The sequence below is a fragment of the Cynoglossus semilaevis genome, chromosome 5, assembly GCF_000523025.1.
Source record: "Cynoglossus semilaevis isolate Cse_v1.0 chromosome 5, Cse_v1.0, whole genome shotgun sequence".
Taxonomy (NCBI): domain Eukaryota; kingdom Metazoa; phylum Chordata; class Actinopteri; order Pleuronectiformes; family Cynoglossidae; genus Cynoglossus; species Cynoglossus semilaevis.
In genome coordinates, this window is record NC_024311.1 from 16,834,384 (window position 1) to 16,859,731 (window position 25,348).

The window sequence follows — 25,348 nt, forward strand, 5'->3', positions numbered from 1 at the left end:
CTGAGGTCTAAATGTCAACGTTGCCCTTTCTGTTGCCCTCTTTGTTGCATGTTAACCCTTCTGTTCTGACACACACACACTTTCCATTCAAGAACACTGTTAGTGGTAATGAATTGGTGTGTGCGTGTGTGTGTTTATGGAGAATTAATAAATGATGTCATTGGCTTATTTTGTTTTCCCATGATTCCTGACGGGTAAACAAACATCTCTCAACAATCGGGTTTCTTTGCACAGACGTACGTCACATTTTACCTTCAAGCTCATCTAAACCATTGTTTCCCAAAGACTGGGTCGCGGCCCTCAGGTGGGTCGCAAGAGATTTTATTTTTGGGGGGGTCGTCTCGCATCATGTTTCTCAGGAGTTTACGATTAATGTCTATTGACTTGAGTCGCGAAGGTTTGTGACTAAACTTTTAAAACATTGGTGTTTGGGAAACACTGGTCTGAACAACATTTTTCCCCCTGACTTGATCGTAAAATTCATACTCACACAGATCAACGCTGTATCTGTCGTCGTCTGTCGTCGTTGCTCTCAGTCCAGAATCTTTTGTCCGTGTTCCAGCAGAGTCGGGTCACGATCTCATTCAGAACAAGTGAAGCAGAAACTGAAGAGTCTTTGAACTTTAATGTCACGTTGAAGAGCCTGAGGCTGAGCACCAACCTGATGGTCTGCAGTTCACACACCAGGGCCTTTGGTGCTCATCGTGTGCTCACTGGAGTGCGGTGTTATTATGGGATGCGAGCTCTTGCAGTGAAATATAAGTGTGAATAGAAGTCTGTTTACTCTGAGAGTGAGCCAGCTCCACGAGCCAAACCAGAATGTAGCGTTACTGGAGCTGGTCCTGGTCCTGGTGCCAAACCAGAACAAATATAGACCTGACTGAACAAGTCTGACCTGGGAATCAGCGCTCTTCATTCTCATCATTTTCAGTTGTAAGATTCTGTTTATTATGTCACAATGTCAAACGTTTCATGTAAGGTTTGATCTGTGTCCAGTCTAGAATAGACACCAGTGTGAAATGTGATTCACACTGTAATCTGACCCATCTCTGCAGTCGTATCAGAGTCTTCACTGTTGTTCTTTACTGATTTATTTCTCCTCTTTCTCCCCCCTCACCTCTCCCCTCACCCTGTCTCCTCGTCCTCTCAGAGTAAGGATGCTGGCATCAGGACCCTTGTCATGTTGGACGAGCAGGGAGGTGAGTAGGAGGACGACAGTTCCCTGAACACTGTCTCTGCAGCTGCTGCTTTTATACGCAGTCTGGAGCTTCACAAAGAGGAAATTAGTATCTCGAAAAAGCTTTTTTTTTTCACTAAGTTAATAACAAAATGATGAGGTCAGTGCAGTTGAAGACAGTTAAAGAAAATTCAGCGAATGAGTTTGAGAATTTATAGCCCGACAAAATGACTAAAATGCCTAAGCAATAAACAGAAAAAATACTTGTCTTACCATAAACACAGGCTAAATAATAAAATAAACAAATATTTCTGTGTCTTCATACGAATGAAATTAGAGGACATGAATAAAACTAGGGAAAAAATATGAAATTATATTAAACGTTAAATATTAAACAGTGACGTGGTGAGGTAACAGTTCAAGGAAAAAATATATGAAATTATATTAACAGTGACGTGGTGAGGTAACAGTTCAGTTCTACACCACGGTTTCTTCCTTAGCGTCACATTATTTTATTGCTAACGTCTTTGCCGTCATTGAGAATTTCCTAAGATTGAATGTTTAAATCACAGTAACCAAGTGTTCAATGACACGCCGTAACACAGGACTTACGTGTGTGTGGGTGTATGTGTGTGTGTGTTATTTAACGAAGTCCTGTTCTTGGTAGCATGCGTGGAGGAGCAGGCTAATTGGCCTGTCACAGAAACAGATAGCAGAGCTCCTCTTCTCCCTGGAATTACGGCTTCCACGGTGCACGTGCTCAGTGCCGTTAACACGGAACGCCAGTTCAATCACCGCTTCCTCTCACTTAACGCCATCTCTACCTGCTCCCCCCCGTCTTTCCTTTTTAACCACCAAACATCTCTTTACGTCCCAGCTCTGGGGCTACATTTTGTAACCTTTTTCAAAAATGCTCTTTCTCTTTTTAATTTCTTTTTTCTTCCATCTACCGCCTCCCCGGAGTTCAACACACATGTGTACATTATTCTGCCCCTGACATTTAATACACTCCTTGATATTTACGACAACAATTTCCTCTCGTATTGCAATAGAAACGGGGTAATAGCTTCCTATGCTAGGGGTAATTAATTAGGTCTTGTCAAGCTGTAAACGTCAGTGTATGGCTGGCCTTTTACACACACACACTCACACACTCACATAGGTCATACAGTAGGAGGTTTGTCGCCCAGTGATGTATTACCTGCAGCGGAGGCCTCACAGCTGCTAATGAGTCGCTCCCTGCTCAGCTGTTACATGAACATTGACCCAAATTACACCTCGGTCAGAGCTGATGGATGGCGTCAGCGCCTCACTGAGTTCTTGCACATGTAGCGAGTTAGCCCACAGCAAGAAACACTGGATCAGTGGAGGCTCCTGCTGGTTGTACAGTTACGAGTTTACGTCAAAAAAAAAATTATTTAAAAAAAAAACATAAAACAGAATATTTCTTCAAATATCCCTCTGTGTTTTTTTTTTTTTTTTTTGATGAATGAATTTAATCCAACAGAATATTATGGATGTCATTGCAGAGTCTTGGACTGAAAATCCAGTTCTTTTAAAATGCACGACATGCTAGCATCTGTAGCGTGGTAATTTACTGTGACCTTCAGGAGGTAAAGGGACAGTTCACGTTGTTCAGTGATGTCACTGACAGTCATCCAGCTTTAAAACGACTCGGATTTTTCTTGGCTTTTTGTTTTCTCCGTCCGTTTGTTGTGGTTGGAATCAGGTGAGGTTTATTAAACGCGCTCAACTGCTACAAAGACAGAAATATCATATGGTTGCACCAGTGCATATGAACCAGCAGGTGTAACACAAACTGAGCTGATTGTAATTATTTCACGGAGAGTTAAGTTTTCTGTGACGCTGATTAAGCTCTTTGTCGTTGCACCGTCCTGCTCCACGTGAACCAGCTCTCCACCTCCGCCTTCCTCTTCCTCTTCACTTCACTGTGACTCGCCAGATCTCCTGGAAGGCCAAGTGGTGCTCACCGCTGATGGAAATAATTGCTCCGCCGTCCTACGAGCATTAAAAAGTCAAGTAGAGAGGAAGTGACCTCGAAGTGCAGCTGCTTTACGGCTGCGCGTCCTCTTCACCACCTGACGAACGACGTGAGCGCGACCTCGTGTGTCTGAGTGATGCTTTCCATTACATTGATGTCACGACCGGACCATTGATTACGGTTTGGTTCGCGATAAATTATCGACAATTTACGGGAAACCAAACTATCACAGAGACACAGATACATTTATAGGTTTATTATTAGAGTTGATATTGGCCATTGGCCACAATTGGCCCCCGAGCCAAAACTGACAATAGGAAGTAAATGAGAGAGTTCAGTGATGATTAACTGACTCGTCTTCCCTGTGGTTTGGTTCCTAATCTCAGTTAGCATTTGTGCTAACTGAGTTCAGTTCACTCTAATATCTTTTTTTAAAACTGACAATAGGATTTTTTTTAATCACTCGAACAAAAACCATGTGAATACATCCCACCCTTATTTAGTTCATCTTAAAGCTTGTTGCCCGCTCTGCCTTCCGCCTACTGCATCTCGCTAACAGGCTACTCCAACCTAGCGTAGAGAGCTCACCCTAGGAAACAATCAACCAGTCAACTTTATTTTACTGCTCTCATGCCTTTGTCCCTACCAGAACAACTTGATCGCGTGGAGGAGGGCATGAACAAGGTGAACGCAGACCTGAAGGAGGCCGAGAAAGATTTAAAAGATTTAGGACAATGCTGTGGTCTGATATGCCCATGTATTAAAAAGTAGGTACCAGACAGGAGCCTCATGCTCCTGCCTGTCCAGTGCTAGTGGTGGTGGTGGTGGTGATGTCTGATGTCCGATGTCTCTCTCTTGTCACAGTATATGTCTTTTTTTTTGTCTCCTTTGTTTCCCCCTCTCTTCTCCACCTCTCTCCCTCTTTCTCCTTTGTTTTCCCCTCTCTTCTCCACCTCTCTCCCTCTTCCTCCCCCAATCTCCCCCCTCATTTTCTTTTTTTTTTTTTCTCATGGCCTCTCGTACATACATTTGCTCTGGGAAAAAAAAAAAATTTTTTACATTTTGTTGGTAAACAGAACAACTGGAGCGCATCGAGGAGGGGATGGACCAGATCAATAAGGACATGATGGATGCAGAAAAGAATTTGAACAATCTAGGACAGTTCTGTGGTCTGTGTTCATGTCCCTGTAACAAGTAGGTGCTGCCTGTGTCGCCGCGCTGCCTGTGTGTCCGTGGCCGCCTCTCTGTGTTTCTGTCTGTTTCTGCTGAGTAAGAGAGGCCGCAGCGTGCATGAGCACTGCATGCACGTGTCGAGTTAAAAAAAAAAAAAAACAATTATGCATGAACGCCACACGGGGCATGCATGGCCGGTCCAGTGTCGCCGTTAAATGCTCAGCCTCAGTGATTCTAATCTCCACAAGCCCTTCATTCCACATTAGAGCAGAGGTTCTGTCCCAGCAGGGATCTGGTCACGGCCGCTGTCATGTCACCCCCAAACCCAAACACAGCGTGGAGCATCATGCTGTGTGTACACAGTCTTTTACAGCCACCATTGTCCTGTCATATTTACAGAAGAAGAAAAAGAAAGTCGTTTCACTGAGGTTTTCAAGATCTAACACTTCATTTATAAAATATTTTCTGGATTCTACATTAACAAAGTACAGCCAGGAGGTCAAGAATCTGACAGATGAATATAAAAATTACTAATTTTACAGCTGTAGCCTGTGATTTTAAGGAAACTGACAAGTGTTTCACAAATTTAGAATAAAAATAATCACTCTGCAATTCCAGGCCTGGTCTCTGGGGAAATCAGTTTGTTGGTTTTTGAATGACGTTTTGTGAATGTAAGTCAATGAAAAACACTGGCTTTTTAGATCGAGATCAGGATTAATGTATAAAAGTCTGCCTGACGGTCACAGGTTTCACATCAATAGACTTTTGTCATTTGTTTCTTTTAAACACCGTATTGTTCTGTTAGTTTAAAACCCAGATGTGAAACCAGAAGTAAAAGGTATAAACTCTAAACAAACAGCCTGGTTTTTTCATTGACTTTCATGTATATGGAGTTTCTTCTAAAACCAGCAGAGCACTGTTATACTTTTGGTTGAAATATATTGGCTTCATAACAAGTAAATGATAAGTATTTCTGTTAAGACAAATGTATGGGCAGTTTACAGCACTTAAAATCTGTCAAAATATAAGTTCAATATGTAGAAAGAAATTTCAAGTATCAAGTAAATATCGCACGATTAATGCTGTGAAAATCAGCAGCAGAAGAATAGACTTTCATATTCTCCATATGTTGGATTAATAAGATTAGTTAAATTAGAAAAATGCCAAACTGTCCTCTCCTTCCTCTGGACCGTATCACACATGAGTGAGGCGAAGTTTTTGTTTTGAAAAGAAAATTCTTCTTTCTGTTTTTTTTTTTAACCTAATTTTTTTTAATCACTGTTTCTTAAAATAGATGGATTCAGACGCTGTCTGTGCCAGACTTGTGTGTGATCTGATTTCAGATTCTTCTTCACAGCTACAACATGGCCACTGAGTCATGTTTGGCCACAGTGTCACCTGGGACTGGTCCAAACCCTGCACTGTCTATGGAGAGCTATAAAAAAACACAAAAGGCTGACGAAATCAGTTTTATCTTGGCATTCAAACTCTTCTGTTACTCAACAAACAACAACAACAAACAAACATTTGATTTAAATGTCCTACCTGTCAGTACTGTCCAGGCCTTTGATTTAAATGTTCCTACCTGTCAGTACTGTCCAGGCCTTCTGTCTTCTATAGCTCTCTGCTCCTCCTCCCTCTCATGATGTAATCCTGTGGTTTACGTCATGTATTTCACCTGACGGAGAGTCTTTATATGACAGCTTGGTCTCAAACACTGTAGCAGAGAGAAACACCTGCAGCTCCTCAGGCCGAGGAGTCCAAGAAGAAAGTCCAAACCAAAAGCTAAAACCGACACGTTAGAAATGAAGGGCTGATTACTGTCACTGTTTACTGCTCGTCCCGCCTCTTAACTTTCACTCTCGCACGTGAAAAGTTAATGTCATTGATGTTGTTTTGATGGAACTCTTTTCTAACTGCTTTTTCTAACTGATCCTTCACCAACTGTCTGCTCCTCTTCCTGTCTGCCTGTTTCTCCCTGTTGTGTCAAACACTGTCCTACCGTCGTTATACACAGACCCTTTGTGTGTGTGTGTGTGTGTGTGTGTATTGTATATATAGTTTTGTGTGTACAGTAAATGTGTTTGTCTGCTAAGATGATTACTGTTTCTACACAATCACGTGAAAAGTTTGGGATATTTCAGGAAATGTTTTCTTGAATAAAGTACTGACACTTAGTCACAAAAAAAACAAGAAAAAAAGAAAATAAATTTAATGAGCAGCTTTAAGCCATTGAATTCAATTTTGGTTATTTGACCTAAGGAATTAAATAAAAAAAAAACATTTGATAAACCTGTGACTGTGAAGAAAAAAGAGAGTAATTCTCTCTGGGCTCGTTTGTGGCCCTGACTTTGTGTCATTACATTCTAGGACCACCTTAAAAAATAAAAACCCCTGAAATATCCCTTTAATGTCATAAAAGTAAATTGATCTGCATGTTAGATCAATTTTTTTTCATGCATAGATTTGCTCTGATTGGACTCTGATATGTTGCTTCACTACAGTAAACATGTCAGAGCGTGTACTTGTACACACACATATATATATACAGTATATATATGTTCATAAAGTGAACCTCGTCTTTGCCAGGTTTTTGTCAAACAATACATATACATTGTACACACATATATACGTACATTAAACCAGTACATGTGTAAGTTGAACACAGACGACAACGGCTCCACTGCCCGGTCTGAAGTGTGTATGTGTGTGTGTGTGTTAGGATCAAGGGTGGAGGCCAGGCCTGGGGCGGAAACCAGGACGGAGTGGTGAACAGTCAGCCCGGTGCCCGAGTGGTGGACGAGCGTGAACAGATGGCCATCAGTGGGGGCTTCATCCGCAGGTGAGTGAATGTGTGTGAACCAGCTGGATTTGATTTTTTAAAATTTGTTTTGTGTTGTATGAGACTGAGACTGAGTGTCCATGCAGATTTTCAAAATAAAATTCCAGTCATTACCCCTCATATATGTATGTGTGTGTGTGTATATATTAGAAAATATGTCAGCGGTATATTTTAATTTACAATACTAGTAGAATTGTGCTATAAATGTATAACCTTTTGTATGTGTGAGTGTTTTTTCTTCCAGATATTAACTTTGAAATAATAAAATATTTTTCACAAAAGCAACAATGTTTTTAATTCAATAAAATGTAGTGATTGATGGGATGTGGAAGTGGACGTCGAACCCATTCTCCACAGTGTAATTCAAAGTGTTTTCACTCAGTTTCACATGGGCATCAGTTGTGCTGTCCATGGTGCTGAACCTTCAGCAGTTTCAGTCCAGTCTGGTTCCATCCATAAATGTCCAAAAACAGACCGCGCTGTGAGATCTTTAACACAACATTGTTTCAGTCGTGTCTCTTGTACAGTTTTTTGTTGCTAACCAGTAGGTGGTAGCGCAGCTGTAATAGTCTCCGGTCAGTAACTAGCCCCCCCGATTCTTCCTGCTCCGCTCCAGGGTGACGGATGATGCACGAGAGAATGAGATGGATGAGAACCTGGAGCAGGTGGGCGGCATCATCGGAAATTTGCGCCACATGGCCTTGGACATGGGCCAGGAAATTGACACCCAGAATCGCCAGATTGACAGGATCATGGAGAAGGTACCGGAAAAACTCCAGTGTTACTATAGTTGGAGAGTACTTTTTGTGAAAAGATACATTCACTTTTGGGCATTACAGTTTCTGATCATATCAATTACGACTAATCATGATTAAGTAAATGATTAATTGTGATTAATAATTGTTAATAATACTGTAACTGCAAAGATCAGAGTTTGATTTCTAACGACATTTATCGACTTTTTCTACATACAGTCATCGGTCTTGGTTTCACGCTGACTTAACGACATTAATTCCCATTTTCAGGCCGATTCCAACAAGACCAGGATCGATGAAGCCAACCAGCGTGCTACAAAGATGTTGGGCAGTGGCTAAACTGCGGCAACAAGTGCTCTCACCACCGTGTTCATCCACCCACACACCTGAAAATCAACACACACACTCACCAAAAAAACCGACCCCAGTCCAGTCCCGCACTCCAGCAGCGCACGCGTCCTTGGCTCAACTGCAGGCGCTGCCTCATCTCGCTGTTATTGTGGTATTAGTAGACGTTTGCACATGTACACATATCATACTTCTCAACTACTGCATTCCTACTCACTCCTGGCCAGCTTTACCCTCCGCCCCCCCCCTTCAGTCAGTGTCTGTGCCGTTTTCGTTTTGTTGACCACTAGATGAGTGGCACAAAAAGCTCTTCCCCTCACCCAACATTTTAACGGAGACCAATTTTTTTTTAAAGGGCAGCGTGAAATATAATCTAAATGTTCGACTCCCTTCCTTTGTGTCATTATTCTGGTGTCGCCCACGTAGGAGACACTCTGTATATTCATCAGTTAATCAGTTCAGTGATGCTACAGGATACAGCTCAGTCAAACAGTGAACATTCCACACCAACTGCACAGTTCTTAAACCAAGGCGACTGTTAGAACACCGATATCTGAAGCAGGAGTGAAGGTTAGGTAAGAGAGGACGACATGAACTTGACTGTTGTGACTGTTAGTGAAGGCCGCGTTTCAGCCCCCCCGATGACAGAGCAGTATTAACATGATGTGATGCCGTAGATTGTATTGTATAGTGTGTATTTTGCTCAGGGAGCTAAAGATAACATTCAAAAGCCAGGGTTGGATTTTTAATTGCTCTCAGTCACACGTTCTGACCAGGACATTCTTATCACTTGGCTTCGTGTATGTGTGTAAAAATAAAAGGTTGAGAGAGGAATTTTTAATAACGTCCTGAATTGTTGGTATCCTGGTAGAGGTTGTCGTCGTAACCGGTGTCTAATGGAAACTGAGCTATAAATGAGGTCAAAGGTCATCAGCGTTGGAAATCATAAAAGGTTCGGGAGAATTTTACACACCAGATCTCACTGCGTCAGCCGTGCTGAGAACACAGAAACATCAAGTAGAGCTTGAAGCGTGTTTTGCATGTACAGTCACATAATCACTTCATCTATTCAGTACTAAAATATCCCAACATAGCAACTGCATGCTACATATGTAGGCCACACAGGAGGAGCCCATATTTATCTGCAATAGTGCCACAGTTTTTGTTCCACGTCTTCAACATCAGGACTGTGATCATCGTTGTAATATAAGACTTTGAAAAATGCCAATAAAACCATTATAAACATGAGAACTGGTGTTTGGAAATTCACTCACAGCAGAAATTAGTCACGTGTTTTCCCACTCTTCTGTACATGATGACGTGTGAATGTTTAGGATAAAGATTCATGTGAACAGACGACCATGTATAGAAACTATTTTTTTTTTTCAGTCAGGGAATAATTAATAAAATCTCTATTATAACAACCAAAAAAAGGTAATAATAATAATAATAACAATGTGATTAGTGTCTCCGGCCTCTTTGAATGATCAACCTCAACGTGGAGCCAGTGTTCAGGATGAGCGGGGAAAGGCAGGCAGGGTCAGCAGCATATTACTCTAATGGACATCTACTGTAGTTCCCAGGGCTTAGAGGGGATTAGAGTTTAACATGTCACGAGGAGGAACACACTCACTCACACACACGAATACAAACACAGTTGAACCTACGGAAACAACCAAAGACTAAACCTCCTTCACACCCACATGGCAGCTCCTGTGTTTTTGAAAAAGACACAATAAAGCAGATACGATAGACAACCGTCCTCATTCACTGCTATCTAGATTTAATTTTAGTTTGTCAAACACAGAGATCCAGTTTTAATATAAAATTATTTTTTCTTTTCTAAGTACAAAGTTTAAATCAAAATGTGAATTAATTATTCCATGTAAATGGACGAAAGAACAAAGAAACGGTCCTATTGTGTTTGAGCATTTTTAGTTTAGGAGCGCCCTCTGCTGTTGACTTCTCGAACTGTTCCTGTGTTTTCTCTATATGTCTGTGAAAGACAGACCATATATACATGTCAAAAAATTAACTGATTTAAGAAAAGGATTTATATATACGTCTATATATACGTATATATGTCAAAAATTAACTGATTTAAGAAAAGGATTAAAAATAATAGACAATAACAATAAATATAATGTGTGAACTGAGAAGAATGTAAACAATGCTCCTACTATTGTTCATTGTACCGGATGTTATAATTTTAAGCATTTCTGCCGGAACTTGACGTCATCAAACCGTTAGAGCCGTCGATGCCAGTTTACACTTTATTTCTTCATGTTTTATTACAAGTCGATTGACAAAATCTTCATAACACTGGCTGGTAAACATACATATATTGATCACATTGTCGGTACAGACGTCATCGTGATTACGCGTAAATATTAATCACTTAAAAATTGTTATTTGTTGAGGAACATAATTTAAACATTTTGAACATATTTTTTCTTCTTATTTTGAGTCTTAAATTGTTTACAGACGTTTATATTGTTCGTTTATATCCAGTGAACTTGAACGTCTCATTTAACGATTTGATTTCATTTGTGCTGTTTACAGAAAATGGCAGAAACGTTTACGGCAGTTGAAATCCAAAATGTTGCACGTATTATAAGCTACAAAGGATTTAATGTCAACTATTACCAGATAGATGTGTTTCACACAGTTTCATGTTTTCAAACACTTGCAGGTTTTAAACGAGTCCATACATAAATCAGTTGACTGTTTACAAAAGTAAACGTTATCATATTTCTCACTGGGTTGGAACGAGTCTCTTCATATCACGCATTAGCTTAGCTTCTAATTTATTTATAAGTTAGCGTTCATCTGAAAAGATGTCTGTTAAATTTGATTTTTTTTTAATAATAATAATATCATAGTGGTAAGAAACCATACAAAATGTCATTGATTCTATATTGAAATACTTTAAGGATAAAAACAATCATTCGGTAACGGTCGCTTATTAACAGTTGAGTGCATAGTTACAGAGCTGCTCAAGCGTTGGTTACGGTTTAATAGTTCCTCTTGATCCTCTTCTTCTTTTTCCCATAGTTGTCACTGCTGGACCAGTCAGGATTCTGCTGGGCGTGCAGACACTTCAGCCTGTCTGCTTCCTGGAAATATTTCAGTTTGTCCTGCTTAGACATACACTTCCACCTCAGCCCGAGCTCTGTGTTCACCAGTGCACTGTCACTGATATTAAACTCTGCTGTGATCTTTGCCCTCTGCTCCTGCCTGTACACCATGAAGGCGTTTGGTGGCTTCTTTATGTACGGTTTCTCCGCTTTTGTCTGGTTGGAACGCAACCTTTTTTTGGTCGTGTGGCCGTTCAAAGAGAGAACGGAGGATTCAAGGGCTCTAGTGAAGTCCCCTAAAGGACCATCACATGACACACTTGGTCTGTTTTTGATTTCTACATCAGGAACCCAGTTCTTCAGCAAAATGTCTGCCACATGTCCTGTGTGTTCAGTCATGTTCTGGTCTTGGTCGCTGAACATGGGGACAGAAGGGACATGCGAGTATTTTGTCTCTGCAATGTGCAGGGGGGGAGTTAGATGGGAAGGGGGAGCAAAGGGGATCTGTAGCTGTGGCTGTGCGGGTGCAGGCAGCAGGTGCTCTGCTCCGGCCAGCATCTGCTCCAGTATTTTCTGGATACACGATGCCTTGTGGGGGTCATTCTCCTCAACATCTGCAGTTGGATTATTGTCTGTCAGCTGCTGCAGGACCTCCAGGATCTCTTGTAAAGAGTCTGAATTTTGGTCTTCCCACTCAGAACATGTCTCTTTCAGTTGTCCCTGCAGAGCATCTGGTTCTTCATGATAAGGGTTCTTTACAAGGACAGATTCAGGGAGACTTGATTCTCTCAGAAGTGCCTGTGGAGGCTGTGGCTGGAACTGGCCTCCACTCTCAGCCATGTCAAGTAGAGCATCACCTATGCTAGTCATTGACAGCGGGTAAGAGTCTAGGTCATTGTTGTTGACATGATCTAAATCCTCAATCAACTGCAAAAGGTCCATGTTTGACCCCAGTTTGTTGATTTATCATCTGGTTTCCCCTGATTTTTTTAGAAGCTCCACGTGTTGACTGAAAGAGAAGAGTGGCTGGTACATAGATATTTCTGTTCACGGTTGTTGGTTTAGACCATAGCCACACCGACTCTTTCATGGCCTGAAATAAATCTGGAATGACCAATCACAGCACACGTTCTGGATTAACGTAACGTAGAAGAAAGAAAAAAACCCATGACGTGGAACAGTGTGTACTCGTGTTTATTGAGTGTGTACAACAACTGGTTCCAAAAAAGGGAAAGTGGTAGAGTGCTAAGAGCTCAATAATAATAATAAAAAAAACTTTTTCAACCAGTTCACAGAGGTACGTAATGCGTCCGAATTAAACAAGTAAAAATAGACTTTGCACGTTAAAAGCGATTTTAGTCACCGTATACGTGTATATGGCATTTACGTTAAATGTTCACATACAAGTTCCGTTGTATGAAAACTTAATTCTAATGAAAATGTTGACCGTATCAGTCTGCCAGTAAAGCCTGGTAACCGGCAACGGACTTGGTTACTGTCGAGCAGTCCGAACTAGACGTTGGCTAGGAAACTGATTATTGACGTCACGAAGAGCAAAAACAGAACAAAGATTTAACAATCTTTGTATTTACACGAAAAGTAATGGGAAGAAACGAACGTGTCTTTAATCCCAGCTCTTCTCCGTCAGCCACATTTCTCTACACGGTTCCTGTAAGAGCGATTTTCCCCCCTATAAATATACACATTTCGTTTTATACGTTCTTTGCTAAATCATATTGCATTTTGAATATAATAGTAATGACTTAAACGTTACATATTTCTCCAATATTTAGGACAGCGATGTTTGAAACTAATTTGATAGTATGGCTAAGTAAGTAATATACAGTAAATGCTGTAATTATCGCCCTCAATGTGTAAAATAGATGCTTGGAATTTTCACCACCCGCAGGTGGCGGTAATGCAGTGTTACTGTTGTCGGCTGCGCTTGTTATCCGCAGAAGAAGACAGTGTCCTCTAACAGTTGGGTCTCCTAGCGTTAGCATCTGCTACGGCATCATGTTCAGAGCGGTGTGCCGCCTGTCATCCGCAGGGAGTCGGGGTCTGGTCCGTTCACGACCCCGCTACTCGGGTACAATTTCTGATTAACCTAAACGAATTATTTTTACCCTGGTCTTTGCAAAGTGTGTCTAAATAAAGCTAACCCATTTGAATGCTAAACTTAGCCACTGCGGTGTGATTACGGTTACTCTGAATGAAAGCAGACGCAGAGTGACTTTGTAACGTTTTCCCTTTCTATCCACCTATAGTGAAAACTAAATTCTGCATCATTTCGATGTTATTTTCTCTCGAGAGGCTAGAAATTCAAACGATAAAGTCGTGACCTTGTTATGACCCTCTTACATTTAATTCACGAGCGTCATAAAGCGCATTTTCTACGCATTTAGTAATAGAATCTTGACGTGAGTCGACGTTTATGACTCGGAATGTAACCTACTTGAAAGGAGATGGAGGGCAGTCAGTGGAATATGTGGTGTTTTGCTCATCACACCAGTGAACGTGATCAGTCATGTTTTCCTTATGTCTGCTTCATTTCCTTGAACAGAATACCATCAAATACCCTGATAGAAGGCTGTTCCTGAAGTTATAACCATTTTGATGTACAGCTGTATCTTTAAGATCTTTAAAAACAAATTCCCTTGTCCACACACTGTTATGTTTGCCAAGATTTTGCCATTTTGATAGTGCTTTTCTTTGAATTCTACCTAGTGTAAAATGTACATTTCACTCTTTAAGATATGTTTGCCACGATTTTGACAGTAATTTATATACGGTGATTTTCTTTGAATTCTACACAGTGTAAAATGTACATTTCACTCTTTAATTTAGCCTTTCTAATTATAGAGAAGCAAATGTTGGTTGCTATCCAGTGCAGTGGTTTTGACAACTGATTCATTTTTTATTTGTTTGTTTCATAGCTCCATTGGTATCTAGATGTTTCTCCCATGAAAAGGTAGAGACTGACGAGGAGTTTGATGCTCGCTGGGTCACTTACTTCAACAAGCCAGACATTGATGTTTGGGAATTAAAGAAAGGTGTATTCTCACTTTGATATATTTTTCAAAGTTCAAGGATTTTTTTTTAACCTCTGCCAGTGGGAAGTAGTCGATAACTTTCCACGAATCTTTTCTGAAGGAATGAACACTCTGATTGGGTATGATCTGGTACCTGAGCCCAAGATTGTGGAATCAGCACTGAGAGCTTGCCGTAGACTAAATGACCTGGCCAGTGCCGTCCGCATTCTTGAGGCTGTCAAGGTGAGTTACTATACCATCAGCCAAGACTAGGGATGTCTGATAATATCAGCTGTGTGAAAGAAATCGTCTGCTAAGGGGGGCATGGCAGAAAATAATTGCAAAACACTGCTTAAACCCATCACTTTAGTGAGCAGGCAGCACTTAACCACCAGGCCAGCACTGCCCTGATATATCGGTATTGGTTGATATTGGAAATTAAGTGTTTGGACAATATCGGCATATTGGATATCAGCAAAAAGGTAATATCAGACATCCCTAGCCATAACCATTTAAATAGCTAGTGCTCTATAGTTATATTTTTGTGTAATTTGCAGCAAAAAGCTGGACCATACAAGGAAATCTATCCATACCTAATCCAAGAGCTAAAGCCCACTTTAACAGAACTGGGCATCTCAACCCCAGAAGAGCTCGGCATCGACAGGGTATAAATGTTAAGGTGAGTTTTAGTTTTTATATTACCACCATCTATCAATGACCTGGCCTGATGTTAAAATACATACATATTAACAATAAACACATAAAATACTAGACTGTCTGTCCCTGCATTTAAACTGATCTGTATTTATTTCCTCTCCACAGGTTGGCTGATCTATAAACAGAGAAACCATCCTCATTTGTCCTTATTTGTTCCTCTTCTGTCCAAAATGTCTATATTGTTTAAATCCATTCAGTCCTGTTTCTGTGCAAATGATGGACCTAATAAAGAAAAGCAATAACTGGAGAATGTCTGTTGGTTTTCTCTTCTCTCATCCCAGGTAGAATTCATAAATTTAATATTTTCTGACATAATTAAATTAAATCTGTGTGTTGTTAAAGTACACTGTATATTTACGGTACATATGTATATATACAGGTGCGCACATAAAAGGCAAAGGCTTTCAACTGTAAGAATTAATGGTCAGTAACAGTAGTGTGGTCACTCTTGTAACTATTGTTGGGATGCTTGCAGAATCAGGCCAGCCGATGGCGCCAAAGGTCCTTGTCCACCATTCAAGTCTGTCAAAGAAGAAGAAAAACAAAGAGGAGCAAAAGCAGAACTGACGAAGAGTCAGGGAAGAGTCCCATTTTGAAAGAGGAGCAAAAGCAGAACTAACGAAGAGTCAGGGAAGAGTCCCATTTTCCTGTGGGACAGCTGTCATCATGGCTGCATTCTGGTGTTTATTGTGACAGCAGACACAAAGATGATGAACGACATCCTAGAAGAACCAGAGAAGGACTCACTGCTGGAGGCCCAGCCGGAGAAGCGGACTCCGTCAGTAAGTCTGACAGTGTTGATTAGCCGGTAGTGCTAACTAGGCGGTTAGCTCATAGCTCTATATACATGGAACTACTGGCACCATTGTTGTTGTTACTCACGCTTTATGCGCTTAGTAATATCATTGTATTTTAATAATTGTTAATAAAAAGCCTTCACACACTTAGGTAAGAATTACTGTTCTCTGATGAGGCTGTCTCAAAAACAAGGAAGATTTGACAATTTCCTGTTGACAGTGCAGTTACTCTCGTATAGAATGAACAGCTACAATATAAAAAAAGAAAATAAATAAATACCGGTCTATTGTTTCCCAAAGTTGGCATTACATGCTGTCATTTCTTATGTTAAATTCAAAACCCACCGTTTGCTGTTGTGAAATCGATGCATTGTCTTTATCTATTTAACCTGTCTGTCAGAGGGGATGGTTGACAGAAGATGAGTCGTTGGATTAAAATAAACCTCAACAACACTTGACATGTTTTGATGTGTGGTTGGTGACAGAAACGTTGTCTGAGGGAAAGAAGGATGAGCTGGAGCTGCTTGAAGATGTTCGATGTCATGCTCTTTTCGAACGTTAAAACACTCGAGTAGAATTTATAAATGTAGAGAACGAGTTGAAGATGTTCGATGTCCATGCTGGACTCTTTTCGAACGTTAAAACACTCAAGAGTAGAATTTATAAATGTAGAGAACGATGCAGTTGAGATTTATCTCAGGAACCAAAAAATTGTCAAAATCAAATCCTTAATTCCTTTAACATGCTGCCTAGACACTAAAGCATGCAGTCCTAAAACTTTGAATTTCTATTCAAGGGCCCCAGCAGTGGTGCTAGACCTAAGAGCACAGATGGAGGCATTAGGTCCATAGAAAAGAGGGGTCCTTACATCATGTCTAGAGCTCCAGCCATTCACCTGAAACTACGTAAGATTTATTGTCATGTATTTTTTTTTTTTTACGATTTCCGATGTGTTTTTTGTTTGTTTTATAAATAAATCTCAGCACAAAACTTATTTTTTTAAATAGAGAAACACAGAGAGATGGCAAGAAAGGCCCTGAAGAAGAAAGCTCTCTCACCAGGGCCTACAGTGACTCATCAGCCCAGACAAGGAGCGAAGAGGTGAGCACTGATAAGACGAGAGGAAGAGGCTTTTGTTATGTCAGCATAATGTACAGAGAGGTCTCTCAGTGTCAATACTTATATTATTGTTCTGTTTTTAGGTTGGTGAAGTATAATAAGGGCTACACTGCCCTGAGTCAACATGCTGATGAGACTTTGGTTGCACTGGACTCAGACAGGTAAGGCTATGGGAATGTCATGACCATTTGTACCAGCAGGGTGCGACTATCAACCTCAACATGATAAGCAGTACCAACAGTATAAGTTCAGCTTTGAGAAGCTTCTTCCTCACACACACAACACTATAAATCAGAGGCAGGATGGAGACGCTTCAACTGCAACTTTACAGTGTGATGCTGGTAGAACTCAAACTGAAGTCAAATTCCTCTGTGCCAGCCCATTGTATCTGGGTACAAATCACATCGGCCTCTTAAGAGTAAATACAGGTTCTTACTCGTTAGTTGCGTAATACCTCTCATCACTGTTCCAGGAAGGAAGAGGAAGCAGATGCACTCTGCAGTTATTTGTAATTCCATGAAGTTCGATGATAAACATTTCTTCTTAAAATCATCTGTGTTTTTGTACAGTATGTGTACGAGTCATTTCAACATAAAGAGGACGGAATGGATGAGACAGTAGACGGGGGAGAAAGGAGCAGAATAGGAGAAATTGCAGATTATAATTTTGGAAATCACAGCATTTTGTCATTTTCTCCTCTTCAGTGTCTTTGACCAATGCATTTGACACAAACATGATTAACCTCTCTGTCTCTGTAGTGATGAAGAGATCGATTTTGAGCAGTATTCTTCAGGATACTCTTCAGCAGAGGTGAGTAAAACTTTTTAGCCGAGTGTTTACCAGATGTTGTCATTATTAAACTAGAGGTCATTTGTGTTGCTTCACGTTTTACCTTGCAGGTCCATCCTGATTTAAGCAAACAGCTGCTCCAGGATGGCTACCGTCTGGATGAGATCCCTGACGATGAGGACCTGGACCTCATACCTCCCAAAGCCATGGGCTCCACCGTGTGCTGCTGCTTCTCTGAGGGCTCTTCCTGTTCCATGCAGTGATTCTGCTGATCTCCTCAGTCATCTGGAACCAAAGGCTGGGCTCTGGATTGTATTGCTAGATGGGATCACAGGTACATGGCCGCCTTTTTCCTGGACCAGCTTCACTGCTGGTCAGCTTGAGGACCGTTGGCCGTGAGGCCGGAGTCGTAATCACTAGAGCACTGCATGGAGAAAGATCTGCCCGGAGGACAAGAGCAGACGGATGTACACGTAAGGACGGGCCTTATCCACTGTGATCACAAAGCTTGACTTATTTTCTACTTTTCTTCTTATGAAACTAAAAGACGAACTTACACAGTCTTGACACTGACTGATGGTGTAAGTCTTTTTTTGGATGAATCCTCAGTGGATAGCTGGTTACATTTTAGTGTATTGTCATTCCATAATTGATTTTGTGATTTTTTTTTATACATATTTACGTACATTTATTAACATTAACTGGGCGTTCTCTGTTGTTTCATTATAGTTATTATGGATAATAATATTAACAATGTACAACAGTTAAAAACCCAAAGAAAACACCATTTAAATAGAAGCTTTTTTCCAGGGACTATGGTTTCTTCCTAGACTCCCTCTAAAAAGGTGCAGGATTAGATTAACCAGACCAAAACTGACCCAGGGTAATAACATCAGTATGAATGGTTGCTTGTCTCTACAGTACATGAGTTCTTGCGATGAACTGGCGAACTGTCCAGGGTGTACAGCGCCCTCGTCTGTTGACAGCTGGGATCGCCTCAAAACTGTAGAAGACGAATGGATGAATGAATTATCTGTATGCCTCATATATGATGGTTAATGTTTAGGCATGTGCTGTGGTCATACTAATCTGTGACACAAGGCAATTAAAGGTGATTGCCTGTTACCTGCTGGTAGTCACAGAACCCAATAACCTCTAGTGCAGTGTTTATCAACCTTGGGGTCATGACCCTATGTGAGGTTGCCTGGAATTCAAATGGGCTCGACTGAAAAGTATAGTAATTGATACAAAACGCTACTGATAAAAATACATTTTCAACTAATTATTCACCTTCTTAAAATTATTGATTCAAACACACATGTTGTGCAATACTCTGACTGCTCTGTATTTGCAACACAATATAAAAAACGTGATAACAAACTAACAGAAAACTACAATATATATATAATGCAAAATATAAGCAAACAAGTTACTGAAGGACCTCACTGGTCACTCAACTGATGTGTGATTTTCTGTCATAGCTTGAGTCCAGGAGACATGTTGCAACTCTTTCTTAAAGAGGAAAGGCATTAAATAAAAAACACACACATACATATAAAACATATATATAGCCACACATTCAAGAGCATTCCTTATTATAACAACGCAGGCTTAAAGATGGATATTACAATTTGTAATTGATTTGGTTTTTTTTTTGTTAAATACTGCTTTTGTCCACTTTTGTTTTGTTAAAAATGTTACAGCAAGACCAAATACAGGCCTTCAGGTGTGTAGATGTTGGCAGAGTTACATTAATGCATTTCATTTATTTATTACCTGTTTGACACTACAGTGGCTCCTAAGGATGACAATATAGACATGTGTACACTGCTTGGCTATATTTCTATATTGCGAAAGATCATATTCACTGTTGTGTCTTTCTTTCTATGACAGACAGAAAGTTTTACTCTGTATTATGTTTAGTTTTTACAGCCTACGTCATATTTTTGCTATTAACAATGATTTTCTTTCAATTCATGCATTGAGTATCATTGTGTTTAATTTTTTTTTTATCTAGTGTGGCTGCGTGGCTGGAAAACACCTTTTCTTTTGACAAATATGTAAAAATAAATAACACAACCAGAATAAATGTTACTGTGTATTGGAGCAATACCACAGTCAAAATTAATTTATAAAGCATCAAAAGAACTGGTGAGAGTAAAGACCAAGTGTTAACCAGAGGACTGAAAATATACAACAATATTTGCTCAACAAGTACAAGCCTGTTAAGTACTTGCCAAGTGTTTCTATCATTTCATAAATCCACCAACTCGGGATAAGCTTTAAAAACTCAATAATTGGAGCACCTAAGTACTTACTAACCTACTTAAGATTCCCACCCCCATCAGCTGAGTGTGAGCTGATCTATGTAAAGCACCAAGTGCAAGTCACCGATTACAAATGTGACTAAAATGCTTACATGTAAGTTGGACCAACCCCTGACCCGTGAACCACTTGATGTTTTCATGTAGAGGTCTATACCACTCCCACCAGGATCAGTAGCAAGTACATTCAAATCACCTGTACTATGCAACTATAGGGACAATCCTGCATGTTATCAATCACCATGCTTTTGAGTGAAATGCAATAAATGTTTTTTTGTTTTTTTGTATTGGTTTACACTAACACTTTTTATTTCATTGTGCGCTGTTTTATTTTAAACTATTAAATAAAACACATTTATATACATTTATGTCATGATTTTAATCCTTCATATACGTATTAAGAATGTAACGCTTATTAATGATGGTACCCCTACCCTCAGTTAAAATAAATGTGTACATCATAATTAAAACAAAACAGTTGGCACCACAAGGGGGCAGCATCGAACTGTAGTGCACGTCCCACAATACGTCATTTCCCTTTTGAAAACGGCAGGGCAATTTTGTGTTTATAAGATTTTAAGAAGAGATTTAAGTATTACAATGCAATATACAGACATGGAAATGAAAATACATAAAATGGAATATGAAAGCACGTAAATTATTATATAGAAAATAAGAAAAACATACTGTATAAGACGTAAACAGAGAACGTAAAAAATACTTCAGTGGATGGAGGGACATGTGAAAAAGTTTTTTAAAGCTAATGATAATAACGGCTAATATTCTAATAATATCATTAACATTGTGGGCCTGTTCTGATGTTTATTTTTGTTGGTCATCTATCGGTAACCCTACATACAGAGCCACATATTTATCCCGGGTGATAAGTGGTGTAAAGAGTTTGAAATGCATCGGAAAAGAAAATTAGACTGTAACATTGATATAATAAACAAACACAATAAATATGAAGAAAATAGAGGGTTAAAAGTCGGTATAAACAATACAGTTTACTTAGATGTAAGGCTGAATAGAGGGTTAAAATACAGTTTACTTAGATGTAAGGCTGCATGACAGTTATAACTGATATTTACATTCGTCGAAGTATAAAGAGTATTTGTGGACTTGTTTAAGAGTTTTTAATGGCACCGACTTTCACCTTTACACCGAGACCATAACCACGGAGCCTATGTAAAGCGTATGTGTGTGAGTGAAGGCTAGTGATGGACTGCACAGGTGACACTGCTGTGGTGGTGGTGGAAGTGCAGGGGGTGAGACTTGTTGCTGAGAAGGGGCGGAACCACCGCTGCTGCTCACCGTGCGGGGGGTGTCATTGAAGGGGGAGGAAGAGAGAGAGAGAGAGAGAGAGAGAAAAAAACCGACAGAAGAAGGGAGTTACCTCAGCGCTAGCCGAGAGCTATGAGAGCGGGTCATTTTTTAGTTTGACGTTTACTGTTAAAGAATAAGAACCACACAGTCAAAGGGGGAAAGGACCGATAAGAAACCCTACGAATTTAGGCTCGCGTAAGCAGTTGGAATTCCCTGCACATTCACGCTCTCACGGCAACTGGAATATTGTGCGCGTTCGCGCTCGAGCTCTCTTTCCGTTCTGCGCGCACACGTGGCGCGTGTTTGTGTATGTGTGTGTGTTTACAAAGTGTCGGAGTGAGCGTCAGAAACGAGGGAAGGAGGATAAAGCCAAGAAGGAGGGATGGTGGACAACTCCAACGGCAGTAAGGCACAAATGGTGAGTGTCGCTCCTGTGTGTCGCTCCGCTTAGCAGTAGTTATTTTAAACAAATAATTTATTAGGTTTTTTTTTTAATTTAAAAAAGCTGCTGGAAAAGGCTGTTTTCACAACAGTTAGTCAACTTAACATTTGAACGAACAGGAGCAGAAAAAACGGCGTTAACATTTACTGAACGAACAGGAGCAGAAAAAACGGCGGAGGTCAAATCTAACCCTAACGGTAGGACTTTTGTCCAACTTTTTTTGACGCTGTCTTTCTGTTATGGTACATTGCGTAAATATTATGTCCTGTTTTTTTTTTTTTTGCTTCTCTGCACAGTGGCGTGCGCGTAAGTCTAATCAGCCATTCGTCATCCACGTAGTTTGAGGATGTGGCATTCAGCCAAATGCGGAACAGGAGCATGATTCACTCCACCTTAGAGCTGAGATTTTTTTTTTTTTTTTTTTTGCAACACTTGAATGGATATTGTGTCGGAGTTATTCTCTCTTTAATTCCACGAGTCAACACTTTGGTTTTGTTAAGAGGTTAAGTTTTTGCCTTTTAATTAAAAAAAAAAAAATCACAGTTGCATTAGAGGAAAGATTATTTATCAGTCCGGGTTGTGGGCGACGCCGTCAATATGTGTGATAGTAATTGGTAGTTTTGCTACAAACACACCGCTGCAGTAATTAATTTTCTCCTGTTTACTGATTAAACTGATCATTTTGCAATTTTTGATTCCTGTAGTGTTGTTGTCTTTTTAATGCCAGACCAGGCCAGTGTTTTTTTTAAATTATTTTATTTCACACAGCTGCTCAGTAATTGACGTTTTACAATTTTCAAACTTTATAGTCATAACACCACTAACAATAGTAGTTAGTTAATTCATACTAATCATAGTTTGGATTTATTTCCCTCAGGTGGAAACCTAAAATCCATCTTATTTTTGAGTAAATTATTACAGAGGCTTTATTTGTTGGGAGGAAGGTGACACGTGTGGATTATTTGATTCTCCATAATGGGATTAAGCAGTAATATGGTTTCAGTGTGTGGTAGGTCAACCCTGATTCTGGATCTGTGTCCTACAGCCCAGCATGTCTCAAGAGCCTGGTGTGGCGTTTCCTCAGAGTACCTCGACAGGGGGAATGAAGCTGGAGGCAGTGATGGAGCAACTCCAGCGTCAGCAGCAGGCCCGACTGGAAATGGAGCGCAAGGAAAGAAAACTACGGGAGGCCCACATCATGTACGCTCAGCAGGTGGCCGCTCAGCAGGCCATCCTTGCGGCTGCACGGGCCTCTGGAGCCAGCTTCATGGGCAAAAGTCTCGCTGGGGTCGTCCCGGGAGCTGGGCTGCCGCCACGGGTGTCCAATCAGAGCAGTGTAGACTCAGAAAGAGAGGATGATGAGGACAGAGGCAGGGATTCTGGTGATGAGGATGATGACACTGAGATGATGGAGGGAGATGAAGGCAGTGATGAGGATGAAGGGAGTGCCAGTGGTCTGGAGTTTCTTCGCAAGCAGACCCTGGCACTGCAGCAAAACGCTTCTCGTATCCCGGCCCGGCCATTTGGCAGTTACTCAGCTTCGGCCCCCCAGAGGGCTGCGTCACCACCAATCCGAGTGAAGCAGGAACCTGACGAGGGCCTGTCTCCGGCTGGGCCTCATTCTGCCACCTCACCCGTCAGCCAAGCTGACTGGGGATTTGAAGACCACTTCAGACAGGTAAGATCCCTGTCCACCTCTCTCTGTTTTACACCAGTTTCTGTTTTTTATCAATTCTACTGCCTTATAAAATGTCCTAGTTTATTGAAGAAAAAAATATTTATCTGAACAACGTTTCAGACTTAATTCTTATTTATCATACAGACTATATGTCAGTGCTTCTGGGTTTTTTTACCTTATTTTTTTGTACATAAACAGCCAACTGTTGTCAGCCAATTGCTCAGAGAGCTGGAGACTTTTTCTTTAAACATTGGTTGTATTTGTGAGTCCCATGTCCTGCTGAGAGCTATTACCTTAATCTCAAATATAGGACAAATCTCTCCTACAGTTAGTCACTTGAAAATCTCTTTTGAGGTTTGACCGCAGATTGTCTTTTGTGACTAAACATTCTCGTAAGTGGATCCTGGCAAAGAGCCAAGCTAAGACGCAATGTTTTCATGCTCACTAGCACTCTTCCTTTACTCACACATGCTGTGTGTCTCTCGCTCTCTCTCTCGCTCATTTTCTTTCCCTCTTGGCACTTGGCTCAGGATGTGCTTGGCTCTGATCCAGGTAGTGGAGTCAGCCAACACATGCAGGCTGCTGCTGTGAGACTGTGGGTGGCTGGCCACATCAGGGCGAGTATTTCAGTGAGTGGAGAAGGTGGATGTAATACACAGTAGCAATCTGTTGCACCCCGCCCCAAAAGTTCAGGCTGTGAGCCAAGTGCAGTTTTCCTTAAAGGTAGAATTATCCCTTTAATTAACCCTACATAGATAGGGATATATTAAATCTGTTGAGTTAGTGTATGAATGCTGTCAACTTTAGAAAACAAAACAGTTGTCAAAGGGAGTTGGTTTTAGAGCAAAACTCTAACTTGAATAACCAGATAAGGATTGCATTATCAAAACTAATGCTGTTTGTGAAGTATTCAAAGTTTTTGTTTTTAAACCTAAGAGATGAGGATCATTGTCATGATTAAACAGTGTGACAAATTAAACACAAAAAAGTATTGCGTGAAAGTTGAAGTTTGGAATTCTTCTTAAATAAAATGGCCTTGCTGTAGTTGAAGTTTTAGAGATAAAACACAAGCATTTATCAGAGGCTTTAAAATAAATTATAGCTGTATTTTAAATACAGTAGCATTCAATTTAGCATGTTTTTTTCATCTAACATGAGCAAGTGTAATGATTTAATGCTCTTTATTTTCTATGTTCTGTTTTTTTCTCTGCTGCAACAGTAAATTGTATGTGTTAGTTTGTTGGCACAAAGTCACGACATATAAGTGTGTTGTCATGAGATTTAGCGAATACTGATATTCTGCATTAATGAACTAGGACAATAATTAAATGAGAACCATTTGAGTCTTTTAAAATATAAAATAATCCTTAAGTGACGTCAACTTTGAATTACAGCAATATCCCAAACCCAGGATCCTACAACATAAACCTAAAACACTCTGACAGCACCTGAGTACATAATTGTTACTTATTTCCATAAGGAACAATGTACATGAAACAAATTCTGCCAGGTTGTTCAAACATACACTCTGAGCAGTACTGTAAATATTAACTCAGCAAAATGTCGCCGTGCATTGGACTGCCAACACTTAAGGAGCCCAGCAGCCTGTGTATGATATAAAAAGCCTGCGTTGCTCAAGAGTGGGCCGTGTCACAGGACATATCTGTGCTTGATCAGTGGGCTGGGGGTGGCCTATCACGTGTCCAGATTTTATTACTGTCTATTTAAAGGCAAATGTCTTTGAATGGTG

At 40.4% G+C, this 25,348-nt stretch overlaps 5 protein-coding genes across 9 annotated transcripts in view; 4 read left to right on the forward strand and 1 right to left on the reverse strand.

Moving 5' to 3' along the window:
• Positions 1–8,291, forward strand: part of LOC103379309 (synaptosomal-associated protein 25-A) — a 22,410-nt gene extending 14,119 nt beyond the window's left edge. The window contains exons 4-8 of one of the 2 annotated variants that reach the window (XM_008310819.3): positions 1,151–1,199; positions 3,829–3,946; positions 7,075–7,194; positions 7,811–7,955; positions 8,220–8,291. In XM_008310819.3, the coding sequence (XP_008309041.1) occupies positions 1,151–1,199; positions 3,829–3,946; positions 7,075–7,194; positions 7,811–7,955; positions 8,220–8,288 (501 nt within the window). In that variant the 3' untranslated portion in view covers positions 8,289–8,291. Of the gene's footprint in view, positions 1–1,150; positions 1,200–3,828; positions 3,947–4,255; positions 4,374–7,074; positions 7,195–7,810; positions 7,956–8,219 lie in introns of both variants that reach the window. The other variant, XM_008310817.3, reaches the window with a different exon arrangement.
• A 2,086-nt stretch (positions 8,292–10,377) lies between these two features.
• Positions 10,378–13,172, reverse strand: LOC112487040 (transcription factor 7-like 1-A). The gene has a single exon (XM_025055695.1). It carries the CDS (start codon positions 12,314–12,316, stop codon positions 11,312–11,314), a length of 1,005 nt encoding a protein of 334 aa, XP_024911463.1. The 5' UTR covers positions 12,317–13,172; the 3' UTR covers positions 10,378–11,311.
• A 133-nt stretch (positions 13,173–13,305) lies between these two features.
• On the forward strand, positions 13,306–15,370 carry LOC103379310 (cytochrome c oxidase subunit 5A, mitochondrial). The gene is made up of 5 exons (XM_025055696.1): positions 13,306–13,463; positions 14,311–14,427; positions 14,528–14,649; positions 14,964–15,085; positions 15,229–15,370. The coding sequence occupies exons 1-4, from the start codon at positions 13,391–13,393 to the stop codon at positions 15,075–15,077; spliced, it is 426 nt and encodes a 141-aa protein (XP_024911464.1). The 5' UTR covers positions 13,306–13,390; the 3' UTR covers positions 15,078–15,085; positions 15,229–15,370.
• A 198-nt stretch (positions 15,371–15,568) lies between these two features.
• fam219b (family with sequence similarity 219 member B) lies at positions 15,569–20,516 on the forward strand. Its single transcript, XM_008310821.3, has 7 exons — positions 15,569–15,701; positions 15,754–15,905; positions 16,717–16,825; positions 16,928–17,021; positions 17,123–17,200; positions 17,798–17,849; positions 17,939–20,516. The coding sequence occupies exons 2-7, from the start codon at positions 15,831–15,833 to the stop codon at positions 18,089–18,091; spliced, it is 561 nt and encodes a 186-aa protein (XP_008309043.1). The 5' UTR covers positions 15,569–15,701; positions 15,754–15,830; the 3' UTR covers positions 18,092–20,516.
• A 744-nt stretch (positions 20,517–21,260) lies between these two features.
• The window catches only part of LOC103379312 (AT-rich interactive domain-containing protein 3B), a 39,877-nt gene continuing 35,789 nt past the window's right edge, over positions 21,261–25,348 (forward strand). Inside the window, exons 1-2 of one of the 4 annotated variants that reach the window (XM_008310822.3) lie at positions 21,261–21,896; positions 22,966–23,598. In XM_008310822.3, the coding sequence (XP_008309044.1) occupies positions 21,861–21,896; positions 22,966–23,598 (669 nt within the window). In that variant the 5' untranslated portion in view covers positions 21,261–21,860. Of the gene's footprint in view, positions 21,897–22,073; positions 22,118–22,349; positions 22,423–22,965; positions 23,599–25,348 lie in introns of those variants that run through there. The other 3 variants (XM_008310823.3, XM_008310824.3, XM_025055632.1) reach the window with 3 other exon arrangements.

Excerpts from the sequence above, each read along its gene's own strand:
- LOC112487040 (XM_025055695.1), bottom strand. The coding sequence starts at position 12,316 with ATGGACCTTTTGCAGTTGATTGAGGATTTAGATCATGTCAACAACAAT.
- LOC103379310 (XM_025055696.1), top strand. The coding sequence starts at position 13,391 with ATGTTCAGAGCGGTGTGCCGCCTGTCATCCGCAGGGAGTCGGGGTCTG. Across the intron at positions 13,464-14,310 it reads TTCACGACCCCGCTACTCGG|CTCCATTGGTATCTAGATGT; the intron begins GTACAATTTCTG and ends TTTGTTTCATAG. Across the intron at positions 14,650-14,963 it reads GCATTCTTGAGGCTGTCAAG|CAAAAAGCTGGACCATACAA; the intron begins GTGAGTTACTAT and ends TGTAATTTGCAG.
- fam219b (XM_008310821.3), top strand. The coding sequence starts at position 15,831 with ATGATGAACGACATCCTAGAAGAACCAGAGAAGGACTCACTGCTGGAG. Across the intron at positions 16,826-16,927 it reads AGCCATTCACCTGAAACTAC|AGAAACACAGAGAGATGGCA; the intron begins GTAAGATTTATT and ends TTTTTTAAATAG. Across the intron at positions 17,022-17,122 it reads CCCAGACAAGGAGCGAAGAG|GTTGGTGAAGTATAATAAGG; the intron begins GTGAGCACTGAT and ends TTCTGTTTTTAG.